Source organism: Mycteria americana, chromosome 10 (genome assembly GCF_035582795.1).
Source record: "Mycteria americana isolate JAX WOST 10 ecotype Jacksonville Zoo and Gardens chromosome 10, USCA_MyAme_1.0, whole genome shotgun sequence".
Lineage (NCBI taxonomy): Eukaryota > Metazoa > Chordata > Aves > Ciconiiformes > Ciconiidae > Mycteria > Mycteria americana.
In genome coordinates, this window is record NC_134374.1 from 5,380,602 (window position 1) to 5,393,989 (window position 13,388).

Consider the following 13,388-nt stretch of genomic DNA (forward strand, 5'->3'; position numbering starts at 1 on the left):
TTAGACTTCCTATGCCCACAGCTATGTAGCATATATATAAAAAAAAATCCTCTGGCACATAAATCAACACTAAGGACAGACAGCTTTCAGTGCAAGATCTTGGGTTATATCATTCACGGCAAATAATTTTTTTCCTATGAAACAGTTCTGATCAGATTTTGTGGATAACAAACCATACTAGTTAAGGAGGGACTGGTTTGCTTTCTGTCACAAAGAACAGTTAGCATGTGCCACTTTATTTGTACTTTCTGCCTGAACAGTGAGTATGCAAGCCCTATATATGAATCCCACTGCTCTGAAGAAGATACCACATAGTTTAATCAGAATATCTTTGCTATGTCATCAATTTTAATTCCAACCTGTTATTCAATATGCACATAACTATTTTCAAATACAATGAAAACTTGAAGTCAACAGTATCAGTCACCAGCATTGCAGCTTTCAGTAAATCCTTCACAACTTCAGAAAAATCTCTATAAACATTGTGGAAAGTAGATACAGAATGTACAGAGGACAGTTTTCTATACAAAAGTGCATTTTAGCAATAGAATTAGCAGAGAACCTGGGGGAAAAAAAAAAACAAACCAAACCTCAATTTAAGCAGCACCATATACTCTAGTCTATACCCCCATCTCTCCCCCCAAAAAGAAAAAAAAAAACATCACAAAACCCCACTTTCCCCTTGCTTTGGTTATGATCTATATTCAAGGCTTCGACATTACAATTTTTTTTAAATTGAAGAATGTATTTGTAATTTGGAAATGTGTTAAAGTTAGCCAGATGAGAGAGGGTGCAAGTATGATTAATCAGAGTTAATAGTCAAAATAGACAAGTTTTGAATATTGCTAGGATTTGCCCTTGGTAGATTAATAAACTATCTTTGCAATCCTTAAATGGAAAATTGCATGTTGACTTGTCTTTTCTGTGCCCAAGAACTGCAAGATCAGTAAGCTAAAGAACATTAAACCAATAAATCTAACTACATTCACCATGAAAATCTGGCTTATAAGAATGAACTTCAAGAGCCCCCCAAAACAGTCAGGTTTATTAACATTTATAGACCAATACATGAACTGATTTCAAAGCTGAAAGAGTGTTAGGAGAAAAGAAATGGCTTCAGGCCATTCAGCATAGATGAACAGTAAATATTGCCATTTTTATGTTTCTATATTGTATATGCACTCTGATGTAAATGCATACGAATAAGTTCAAGCAGGTTGGTTGGTTTGTTTTTTCCCCAGAGAATGATCTTCACAGGTTTCAAACCACACTATGAGAACTAAAAGTTAAGCCCAGAAAAGTCTTGCAAAGACTTTTCCCGCTCTTCTTAGTAAGCACCCCATACTGAGCATACTATAACCATCTTTTAATCAGTTTCCCACATAAAGAAAAATAGATAATATCTTAACAGAGACAAAGGATGACATTGGATACACACAGAAAAATTAAGACAGGTTTGTCAGGCAGCTAGCTTTCTTCCTCATATTTAAAATCATATTAGAAAAGAATGTTCTCTATTGTTTACAGTCCTATTGCAATCAGACTTTCAGTGCTCCTTCTAAGCCTTTTTAGAGAAGTTACCATGGAAGCAAACCATTAATGTTACAGAGTGTAAATTGATTACATTCATATTACAGTGGGTACAAAGCACCCAGATATACAGCTTCAGTACCATGGAGCCATACAACTATGAGCTTTTTCCTGTTTGTCTCTATTTTGTTTTTAAGCTTGACATTTTTCATCTATGAATAAAAAGCAGAGATTTGATTCTTTTTTGGAAAAGCACTAATAAGAATGCATGAGTTTAGCAGTCTGTTACTCTTCTTTATCTATCTGAACCCAATAATCTGTAGATAACTTCCTGTAAAACAAAGCAGTAGCCACAAAGGCCAACACTTGAATCAGCAAGACCAGGTTTAACTAAAATTCCAACTGTTTGACTAATGCCACAGGTATCCAATAGAAATTCATAGAATCATTTAGGTTGGAAAAGACCTTTAAGATCATGGAGTCCAACCGTAAACCTAACACTGCCAAGTCCACCACTAAACCATGTCCCTAAGCACCACATCTACATGTCTTTTAAATACCTCCAGGGATGGTGACTCAACCACTTCCCTGGGTAAGCATACAGCATACTGCAAGGAAAGACAAGAATCTGACAAAAACACCTCCTCCCTCCACAAAATGAGCATGTCATTAGTTCCAAGAAGGATGTGAAAAGACAAGGGAAAAAAACACAAACGTGTAGAAGTATGTGAGAACTCTCGAATCCCACGGCTACTTCAGGCCTGATTCTCCGAGATGCCAAGTACTTGGCAAAGACAACATTCAGGTAAGCAAGATGTTATTCTGCATTCTTAGCAGAACATTCAGAGTTTTGTACTCTTACGCTATAAGCATCCTGGGACTACAAGATTACAGAACTATAAATTATTACCATGGAACCCCTGGAAATTCACTCTCTTCTATTGTTTTAACCGTCACACAAGTGGCACAGCTACTGTGGCACCCAGGACTTTTTCATCCAATGTAACAGATAAGCAACTGGACCCATCTAATCACTTGGATTAAATTATACTTACATGCTTACACTAAGATCAAGATGGAAATACTATCCTCCCTCTTTTCATGATCTCTGGAAGCTAGTAGACAGGTGACCAAAAAGAAATGTACCTCATGAAAATGAAGGGGTCTTCTCTCAACAAAGCCTGCGGGATTTTAAAGTCCAAAGAGCTGCTGAAACAGAATAAAGTGACACACTTTCACACTCCACCATGCTGAGATATTGCACCTTTCTTACAATTCATTTCAAAGTCTCAATTCTCTACAGTATTAAGGGTGCATTTTTCTTCAGAAGAAAAAATTCACATTTCAAAGTCACTGCAGTAAATAAAGGTTGTACTGAACTGTGACAGTGTACACATGGTGAAATGTTTCATGATGAATTCACCCATTACAGCCATGGTAAGTTGCAAGAGTTCAACAACTGCACCCTGAAATTAGCTGAATTGACAGCAATTCAATTTTTTCTTCCATCCAAGACATTTAAAAGAAGTTCCAGAGTCAAGTCAATTTGAATTCTCAGTAACTTGCATACTGTTAAGAAATTTTTGGTATTGTTTCTACAGGAGGAAGGGAGGCATCAACCAGCTATGGTGCAGTGCAAGCAAATACTGACATGTAACAGTCACTTCTGGTTAGTGGCCAAGTAACTGGCCATATGGGATAGCTAACACTCGAGTTTAAAAGCTATGTAATGTCATTTTAATCAGTCAATGGCCAAATCTGGGTACCTGTTGTCTAGCAGCAGTAAGAGTGACTAAGTTCACACATACTACTTTGACTATGGACCTCATTTATTTCTTATCAAAGCCCTTTCAGAGGCCATTGTTCAGATATTTTACTGGTCATTTTATTTTGAGGCTACAAGGAACGCCACTTCTGAAAGAAACATACTTCAGCTGTCAGGGGTAGTAAGCCTGTGCAGGACATGCAAAACGAATGTGAGTAGTCCTATATAAAGGTGATTATAGAATTCTGCAGGATTTGGCTATATCCTGCAATTACAGGTGCCTGTGGCCACACTAAACTGCCAAACTCCTTAATTCACAAGAGCAAAATGAAACTAATGAAGCATCAAGATGATGAAAAATTACTTCCTAAACTCAAACTAGAAAATACTTTTATAACCTTTTCAGTTTCACGCTGAAGTTTAGAAGTATCATTGTTATCTCAGCTGTGGGGGGAAGGAGTTCTGTAACAAGTAGTTCCAAGATAAAGACAAAAGTCACCCTACAGATTGTCAGAATTAGGAAACAGGTTAAAACTACTTTTACCTCCCTACCTGAAAGCCACAATTTTACCTCATTTTCTTAGCAAAAGAAATTTCAAAAGTAGATAGACAACAAAAAGAGAATTCTGAAACGTGTAATGGTGTAAGAACCCACACAGAAGACACATCCTCAGCTAAACATACAATTAAAAAGCACAGCTGCATTAATTAAGTTCTCTTGCCAACAACATATTTAGATATGCTTCTGGGGAAAAAAAGCCACCTGTTTGCGCTTCTGTTTCCAGTAGCATTTTAACTATTGTAAGTAGTGTCCTAGACAACTTAATTGCAGATTAGTGTACTTTCAATGCATAAAGATGTTTTTATCCGAATCTTTTCATAGCGATACTAAGATGTTTTTATCCGAATCTTTTCATAGCGATACTAGGGATGTATTGGTCAACCATTAATAACAATCATACTATAAGATATTGAGCAGCAAAATAACTTTCTGAAGACTAAGCTTGCAAGTTGTTTTTTTGAATTCTAATTGCTTCCTAAAGAACTGCATTATTAGGCATTATTTCTGTTACGGATTCCCTGATTAGAAGTCCTGCTTCTTGTTTTCTGTGTAGTTTGAGTTAAATCGCAACTTCTAGAAAAGGATTTATCACGGTACTTTGATTTTGTATGATCCAAGAGCAAGACTGAAGAAAGCCCTACAGAACTAAAGATTTTTTCCTCATGCCAAACAATCTTCCTAATAATGAGAAAGGAAGACAGAACAAGCCACATGTAATATTAACTCTAAGCTGGAAAAAACAAAAAAGCTGAAGCATAGTAATGCATGCTTAGTGTCATCCAAAAGCACCCCTAAACTTATGTCTTGCAAGTAAGTTAGCATGTTAGCCAAGTTCAAACTTCATTAAAATTGTATCTGTTCAGCAGCTTTTCAGAAGTCAGTTAAGTTTCTGAAGTCTTTGTTGCAAAATTAGTCTCAAAAAGCTGAAGTTACTCAATACTTAGACCTTCTTACCAAAATTACACTTGAGAAAAGATCTGGTTTATACTGTTAACACTAATCAAAATTTGGTCAAGAAATATATGTAAACAATAAGGATAATACATTTAAGGCTTAGAAAGAACACTGATAATTCACCCCTGTCACATTAAAACATCCACATCTCCTTCATGGTCCTCCTCAGTCACTTTTAAAGAGAGCACTTCTTCATTAAGAAATAATCCACTCAGTCTTTCCTTACGAGCTTGTCTTTGTTCTTTCAGCTGTCTTTTGCGTAAAGCCTTTTGCTGCAGTTTCCGTTGCTTGGAACGTTTCTGCCAAAATACAGAAGAGACAAAAAATAAGGTTTTGTTCTGTAGATTAGAAACTACCTTTAAAGCTGGCAAATATAAGTTAATCTCTAAAATAGCATCTGCTCTGAAAAATAACCAAAATGAATTCTCAGAGGTCATGCAAACATTCATGCAAAATCGTATCTAATATTAAAATATCAAGCCCATTTACCACATCTGAGTTATGAGGCACAACATCACCCTGTGATGTTGCATAGCTGAGCCTTTGATTGGAAGAATCTTTATTGCAGGGGAAATGTTACAGTCTTACAACAACAACCTGAGATGTTGGAGAGCAAGCAGGAACTGCTCCTCTTCTCCACACTTGAAATTGAAATTACAGAGACAGGACAAGTGCCACAGTACTACTTTAACTGAAACATGCCTCACTAGGTCATTCCTCACCAAGTAACCTCATAAGACATGTTGAAAGAATAAACTGGAGAAGATTCAAAAAGCCTGATGAAACTTCTAGTTGGGAAAAAAAAACACAATCAAGACAGTCTTTACTATCCGGAAATTATGCCTAGATTAGGTTAATCTTGAATAAATTTTTTTTGGTAAAACTGTGTTCATTCAAAGAATTAAGTTAGATACATAAACCCTTATTCAACCCCCACTCACCTTAATGTAAACAAAAGTATTGAGAAGATCTACTACACAGAAACATTAGGCTTTCACTTAGAAGTCATGGGAAGAGCACAAGCTTAAATTCCTTATGGTCATGTCAGAGGAAACAGTCAGCACTGGTTTAGCTAGATAACTTCAGCAGATCCTCAGTTACTAACCATGCTCCTTCAGTACCAATATCCCAGTTAAGATCACATAAGCAACCTCAACAAGTTAGACAGCTTAATACACATGTACATAATTAGAAACTTTACTTTTGAATCCCGGATTCTTTCTGCAGCACTTGTGGACAAATTACTATCACTGTGCGCTCGACTCATGTTGGCACTCGAGTTTGAAGCGGAGTTAGCAACACTAGAACCACTGCTGCTTGCTGAGCTGACCATGCTGGCACTGCTGCTGCTGGCACTGGCACCGCTCACACCACTGGTACTTGCACAACTGTAGCTACTCCTCTTCCAGCTTTCCCTTGCAGACCGTTGACGGGGTCCGTGCTCCTTGATATAGTTTCTCACCTTTAGAACAGAGGCAGCAGAATTACTAAAGCCTGATAAATACTGTACTGAGATACTCCTTTTCATGGAAAAAACATAATTTGGCTATTAATAATGATCAAGTTATTGGATCAGTTCAGTTAGTCTCCTTAAAACATTTGTGGCTGCTTAAATCCCAAGCATCTGGCAGTGTTCAAGAGAACTTAACTAAGAACTAAGTTAATATTAACTTAATTATGGAAGGAAGAAAACTAAGTAACAAGGTTTGGGGTTTTTCCCGCTTTCCTGCTCCCCAGGTTTTCTACTACATAACAATAAGTTATTATAACATCAAACAGGAATATCAGTCAAGTTCAACCGAGCTAAGTTGTTTACCTAATGTATCAAAACCCTTTGTTTTGCTAGGTATACTCAAACAAAAGTGTCTGTAAGGAAAGCAGTACTTTTCTACTTTAAGATGATACTTATAAAATGTTTGAAATATGAAATAGGCCAAGCCCATAAGAGCAGTGAATGTTTTCCATTTTCCATCTTTACCTTCATCATAATCACAAATACAGAGTAACACTGGGGAATTCAGCTTGGTTGGATACTGCATCTTTTCCCAACAACACATCACAATAGAACAAAGACTAAGACAACAGTAGCATATATCTACCATACCAGTCACGTACCCTTTGTTATAACTTGTATTTTGTAACATCTTTAAAATGCATTTTTCTATATCCCTTTTTACATGAAATTTATGGTCTTCCCCAACAAACTCTAAGCCTTTGGAGTTTTAAATGCCAGTTTATATTCAGCGAGCAAATGAAGATCCTCAACCAGTTGATGGTCATGAAGTGGAATACACTTTGTCATAAGCAGTACTGGGCCCACAGCATAACTCATTACACGCACGCCAGCTTAGGCTTAACGCATATTGAGAATATATAACCACAGTCTTTCATATAAAGGTTTAATACATACAATATGCTTTTGAACTCTGTTTTCCCTCATTGACAATATTGTGCTCTAGTGTATCTCCCTATGTCTAATGATTATGTATAAAATTGATCACAACTCCGCAAGAGATTTTGCAAAACATATTGGATGCTGAAACCCCAAAGTCATATGTACAAACCTTAACTCACCTGTTTCAGTTTTTCATCTGTGAGACAGTTCAATTCAATAATGAATTCACTATCTGTAGGTGAGATCTGAGCAGTAGGATCAATAATTTTAATAATATCAAGTTGCTCTCGAAGGCCCATCTCTGTACTGACTTTGCGACTCAAATATTCAATATATTCAACCTAGGACCCAAAGAAAGGCAGGTCATTTTAAAGTATTATTGATTCTAAATGAGTGACAGAAAAAAGGAGTGACCAACAGAATAAAATGTGCTCAAGTATCACATTTCCTACGATTCTAGCCTCATTGAGTATCCTCAAAAACTCAGGGTGAAAACTTGAGTACACATTAAACTGCCTACTACAGATGCAAAAGACAAGAAGATTTAGTTTCAAGAATCAAGTAGTACTGCATAGGTCTACATTTACACCTACAGAAATCAGTATGTCTTTTAAGATGTGGCACTAATTGAAAGTTCTTCTGTATATTACAGTTCTCACATAGGGAAAAAAGTCAATTTCACCTGTTCATCATTTGTCATTGCACTCCATGGAAGTTCATCAAGATTCCTATGCTTGTTTTTCTTTTTCGGAAGCAGACAAGGAGAGCTCGGAATACTAGGTATAACATCAGAAAGTACATCACTCCCACTTGTAATGTCGCTGCCAGGCAACTTGTAATATGCAAGAGAAAGAACAAAGCCTTAGAATACAGTAGGCAGATTTAAAGTCATTCTAACACTATTAACAATTCAAAACACACTGTCAAATTAGCAAAGCATCGCTTATCTATGTACTCTAACAACTTCTTAATAATTACTCATAACCCTGCAGTACTCCTTTGAATCTTCCAATAAACAGCAAGTGCAAACTCAATTCACACTATTCTCTACTTATCAATCCCCTTTTTAAAAATTTGCATTTGAGAAAACAGCAGAATGATGTGGCATTTCAACTATTTCCTTTCTCCATCAATGTAAACTGTCCATTACAATCCAAACCTAAATCTAAACCTCCCATTTTAAAGCATAAGCCTAGTTTAAGGAAGATAATTTCAAAGTAGGTTTGTAATTTATACCACACCCCATAATTACACAAGACAATTCAATTAAAATCACTGTCATTTTCCTGGAAGCAACTGCAGAACTTTAGCTAGCTTCATTTATACAACTGACATGTAATTTCTGAATGCACCTCCAGTTAAAGTGTGACAATTGGATTACTCATGCTCAGATTCTGCCAGATAACACCATGAAGAGCTACAAAAAAGTCTTTCAAAAATTCTACAAGTCCAATCAAGTATGTCTCTTAAGAAATGCTTGTTTTAAAAAACAAAGAATAATTTAAAAAAGCTAGTTACTAATCAAACATGCTGTCAGCTAACTAAGACATGGGAAATTGCTTCTTTTCAAAACAATCGCCAAGTTTACCAGGCAATTAAAATTTCACAACTCAGTGAAGCTCTGAATCTTTGGGATCCAATCTGAGTTGTTCCTACAGCCTGCATTATACAAATGCACTTGTAACTTCTGTGATACAATATACAGAGAGACTAGCAGTTAGACTAAAACAGTAAGAAATTCAGAGCTAATCTGTCCATCTTATCTTACGTTCATTTGCATCTTCTGGAACAGGATTTGTGCCTTCTTGAAATCAGTGTTTTCAGTCCTTATACTGCACTTAGAAGACTCTGTACAAGCTTTGACTAAGCTTTATGACAAAATTTTAAAGTATTCTTCAGTATATTCTGAAGCACCACGTTTCCTGTTTCAAAGTTATGTATACGTTCACAATTTATTTAAGTCTATAATATAAAAAGTCACTTTAAGTCTATAATATATAAAAAGATTTGCATATCACAATTGAAAAACTGCTGAACAAAGATGACTACCACAAACTAGAGATACCTGACCAGGACTGCATCCAATATAGATTAGGAAAAAGGAGGACGTGATTCACCTTCACACTTTTCCCATCCTAGTGAGACAAAGTAAGCTCTGTACTCTTACTGGCACAGAAGAAAAAAAAATGGAAATAGGCTACAGCAAGAGCTTCTACACTTTACCTAGGTGCCAGCTCCATTCCAAAGGAAGATTTAAAATGACCAAATCACTGGAAGCAGACATCTATAACCAGATTTCATTAGCGGGGCAGATCCTCAGTACAAAGGACTTGTAGCTCATGGCTACAAGACACATGTGGTCACTAAAACCAAACTACCATAATATGTAAGCATCCCTCTTTGAAGAGCTGACCTTCAGCCTCTCCTCCAGATTAAGAACGCTGGAATAAAATGGAACAAAACATTTTCTTTATCGTTGAAGATTCAGATATCTGCTCTTGCGTTCAGTAGTTACCAAGAAACAAATGCTGAGGACTTTTCAATTAAAGCTAAACCCAGCACTTAACAGTCTATACAAAATTTTACATTCACAGTGGAACTAGTTTACCTGCCATTCAAACTCACTGTCTGACCAATCCCAGTACGTGCTGATAGAAGAGGAGACATCACTGCAGACACTACCCTCAGGGAACAAATCAAAAGAGGTGAACTCCTGGTCATCCAACAGAGAGTAACAGTCATCTTGATCACCAACTGAAACCGATGAGAACAGCTCCTCACTGCACTCTGAGCTGGCCACACTGGTTCCACAAGACGTCAAGTTCCACCTGCAAAACAGGACAAAACAAATAGAAAGCAGCAAACATATTGACATCATGTGTCCTGAAATACGCTTTGTTCTTTTAAGCCTCATAAAACTATCTCCGCTTTGCTTGTCAATAACATTATACATTGATTTTACTGAAACAAGTTATAATTGTGTAAACTGAAGTATTCTATTTTAAAATATTTTTAAAGGTCCATAAACAAAACCAAGGGGAATTCAACATTAAAAATGGCAAAGCAAAAATCCATATACAGTTAGTATAATGACACCTTTATTTTAATATATTAACACTTTCCACCCCAGAGCCATGATTCCTGTAATGTGTAAATTGTCTTTTCTTTTGGTTGGTTTGTTGTTTGGGTTTTTTTTTTAAATACACTGAACTAAAAATATAATTTCCCCTATGTTGGGATATTTAAACTTCCACATAAATTGAAATAAGCAAAACTAAGAAATAAATCAATTGGACTTCAGGACAAATAGGAGTCAAAAAAGAAATACTAGGTTGATAATCCCCGACAAAACTAAGGCTTAACAAGGAAACACATGATGGATATACCCAAGGTTCCATTATTCACTATTTTCAACTCTGAATGCCAAAAATATTGGACATGCTGTTGGAATGAGGCAGTGCAAGATGGGAAAATGACCTGTGTCAAAATGCTACCATTGCAAAACTAAACACTTTTCCCTCTCATAATTTCATTTAAAAAGCTAATTAATGCTGTTGCTAAAGGAAAGCAATTGAGGACTGAAACTTCACAGAACAGGTTTTTTACTCTAATGAGAGTAAGCCAGAATTTAACAAGCTCATGAAATCAGTCCCCATATCTGGATTTATTTTACATATTAGTGAAAAGTAGGTTGAGACAACTATGAGTCAGCACAGCACTGCAATATGGCCAAAACAATTTGAAGAGGGCTTCTAAAATTCACCACACAAACCCGTGCTATCATCTCCTGTTCCATCAGCCTATCAAGTTCAGCCTGGCTAACTAGAAAAACATTCCTCTATCCAACTGCAAAAGCTGAGCAGTGCCATCACCCAGAAAGGCTGGTCCTCACTGTCATTATTTAAGCTGCATACCAGGTTGGCTCAACATGTTTGTGATTAACTCACTCCCACATCTGTTTGGCCAGCAGTGATTTTATCCAACATTAAAGACATTTCAGAAACTTTTCTTTTAGCAGATCCAGGAGATCTTGCCCTCCGTCCCTTTCTGCATCCCTTACACATACATGCATGATGTTTTACTGGTACAGACTTTTGTGGGCAGGGCAATCCATTGGTATAGAATAGAATATAAGCATGGTGACACAGCATGCTTTTGAACACTACTACAGTTTCAGTATTCACGAAATATCGATGAAAGGAAAGATAAGATGGACAAAGTTTCCAGACCCGTCAAAACACAGGATGAGGTACAGGGGCTCTACCACCAACCAACTACACACAGATACTGCAGGTATGCAGTATCATTGCAGGTATAGGCAGTCAGCCCTCGCCTTCTCATACCTAGGGGGGCCTGCTGTACTTGCTGGGGTGAACTGGATTAACAAGAAGTGGGAACTACATTAAAATTACCCATAACTTTTTTAAAAAGTAGAAAGCCTTATGCAAACATCACAGATTGAGCCGTGCATCTGCAATGGCTTAATCAGTGTAAGACAGGGTACATCCTTGCCCAAAGAAGTGAAATACCCACTCAAGATGCCTGGGTTACAAACCTGGGTTTGTAAAATGAGCAAGCCTGAATAACACACTCAGGAAGTGAAAGGCAATACAAAGAGAAATGTACAAAATTAATTAAATGCAAATTTGGTGAATATCACATATTTATCTTACAAATATGCTAGGAATACATCTTACTGTTCATGTCACAATCGCGTCTTACAATATAAGAACTAGATCATGAAAGTGTATCATATTTGATCAAGGCTCTTCATGCTGAATCATTTAAGAATCTACAATTAAGAGCTTGCCCTTGTGAATGACACTTTTAAAGTGTTATTTCCATGATTTCATACAAATTCAATTGAAAGATTACCTGATTATTCATTCTTCATTAAGGTGTAGTAGAAACACTAATAACCAGTAAAAGTATCTTGCAATTCTGGAACAGGAAGCAAAACTACCCCACACGTATGTTCAAGACTGAAATCCCACAAATTGTCCTCAAAAAAAGCTATTGCTATATTCAAGTTTAATACTGTGCGTGAATAGTAGCAGAATTAGGTTCTTAGGTAAGCAGGACTGTTTGGTTTTGATTTCATAAGCACAACTAGAATTTCTTTGTAGAGCTACATTTGCATTTTTAGAATAGACCTTTTCTACAAATTAGAGACAGAATAACTTGCCCTTAATTAGTAGCATGGGATGGAAATGTTTCAGCAGGAATCAGTGCAGTCCTCCTGACTCATTCTGAACCTCTACAGGTTTGCTTGGTGTCCACACCAGGCCTGCTTTTAATTATTATAAACATACCACTCTCTAGTTGCCCATCCTACAGCAGTCAAAACTGCGTTCTAAGAAATTCGGAAAGGAATAAATACATCTCAAAAAACGACCAACCTCACACTGAGTAACAACTGTAACGTTATTAACCAAAACCAGACTAAGCTCATACACAGCCCTGCCAAAGGGAAGCGTAACCCAGGCAGGGCCACGCGAGCGGGCTACCTGCAGCAACCGCAGCCGGAGCGCAGCCGTACCCAGGCTGGTAGAAGGCAGGGCAGCGGGGGGGGGGGAAGCACGGCCCTCCTGCACGGGGAGCTCCGACCCCGCCGCTGCCTCAGGGGCAGCCCGACGGGTCCCCGGCGAGGGGCGGCAGCCGCCGCCGCGCCTCCGGCCGCCTCAGCCCCGCGCCGCCCGCTCGCCCCGGCCCGGCCCCCCTCGGCATCACCGAGCCGCCGCGGCCCAGCCGTCTCGGTCCGCCGGGCGGGCAGCGGCCGCGGAGCCGCGGGCGGACCTGTTAGAGTGGAAGCGGTGCAGCGGGTCGGTGCGGTGGCAGGACGAGAGCTGGCAGCCGAAGTCGCTGACGTCCAGGCAGCCCTCCTCGCTCAGGCTCAAGCTGCCGCCCCGCGGCGGGTGCTGGTGCGAGAGCAGCGGGCACGGCTCCTCGGGGGCCAGGAACTTCTCGTACGGCTCCTCGGTCATGGCGGCGGGAACGGGAACGGCTCCGGCGCGGCGGGGAGGAGGCGAGCGCCTCACACACGCAGCGGCCGAGTCGCAGACGCCGCCATGAGCAGCCGGTCCCGGGATGCGCCTCAGCCTCGCGGCCGGCGCGGCGGGCTCCTTCCGGCGCCGGCCCTCCGCGCCGGGACGGCACAGCGCCCCCTGCCGCGGCGGAGGGCG

At 38.9% G+C, this 13,388-nt stretch overlaps 1 protein-coding gene across 1 annotated transcript; it reads right to left on the reverse strand.

The window, feature by feature from the left end:
- Nucleotides 1-328: 328 nt before the first annotated feature.
- On the reverse strand, nt 329-13,350 carry FAM199X (family with sequence similarity 199, X-linked). Its single transcript, XM_075513516.1, has 7 exons — nt 13,003-13,350; nt 9,815-10,034; nt 7,889-8,038; nt 7,386-7,547; nt 6,013-6,273; nt 4,935-5,110; nt 329-562 (listed from the first exon to the last, which is right to left on the reverse strand). Exons 1-6 carry the CDS (start codon nt 13,188-13,190, stop codon nt 4,940-4,942), a joined length of 1,152 nt encoding a protein of 383 aa, XP_075369631.1. The 5' UTR covers nt 13,191-13,350; the 3' UTR covers nt 329-562; nt 4,935-4,939.
- Between the last annotated feature and the right edge of the window lie 38 nt (nt 13,351-13,388).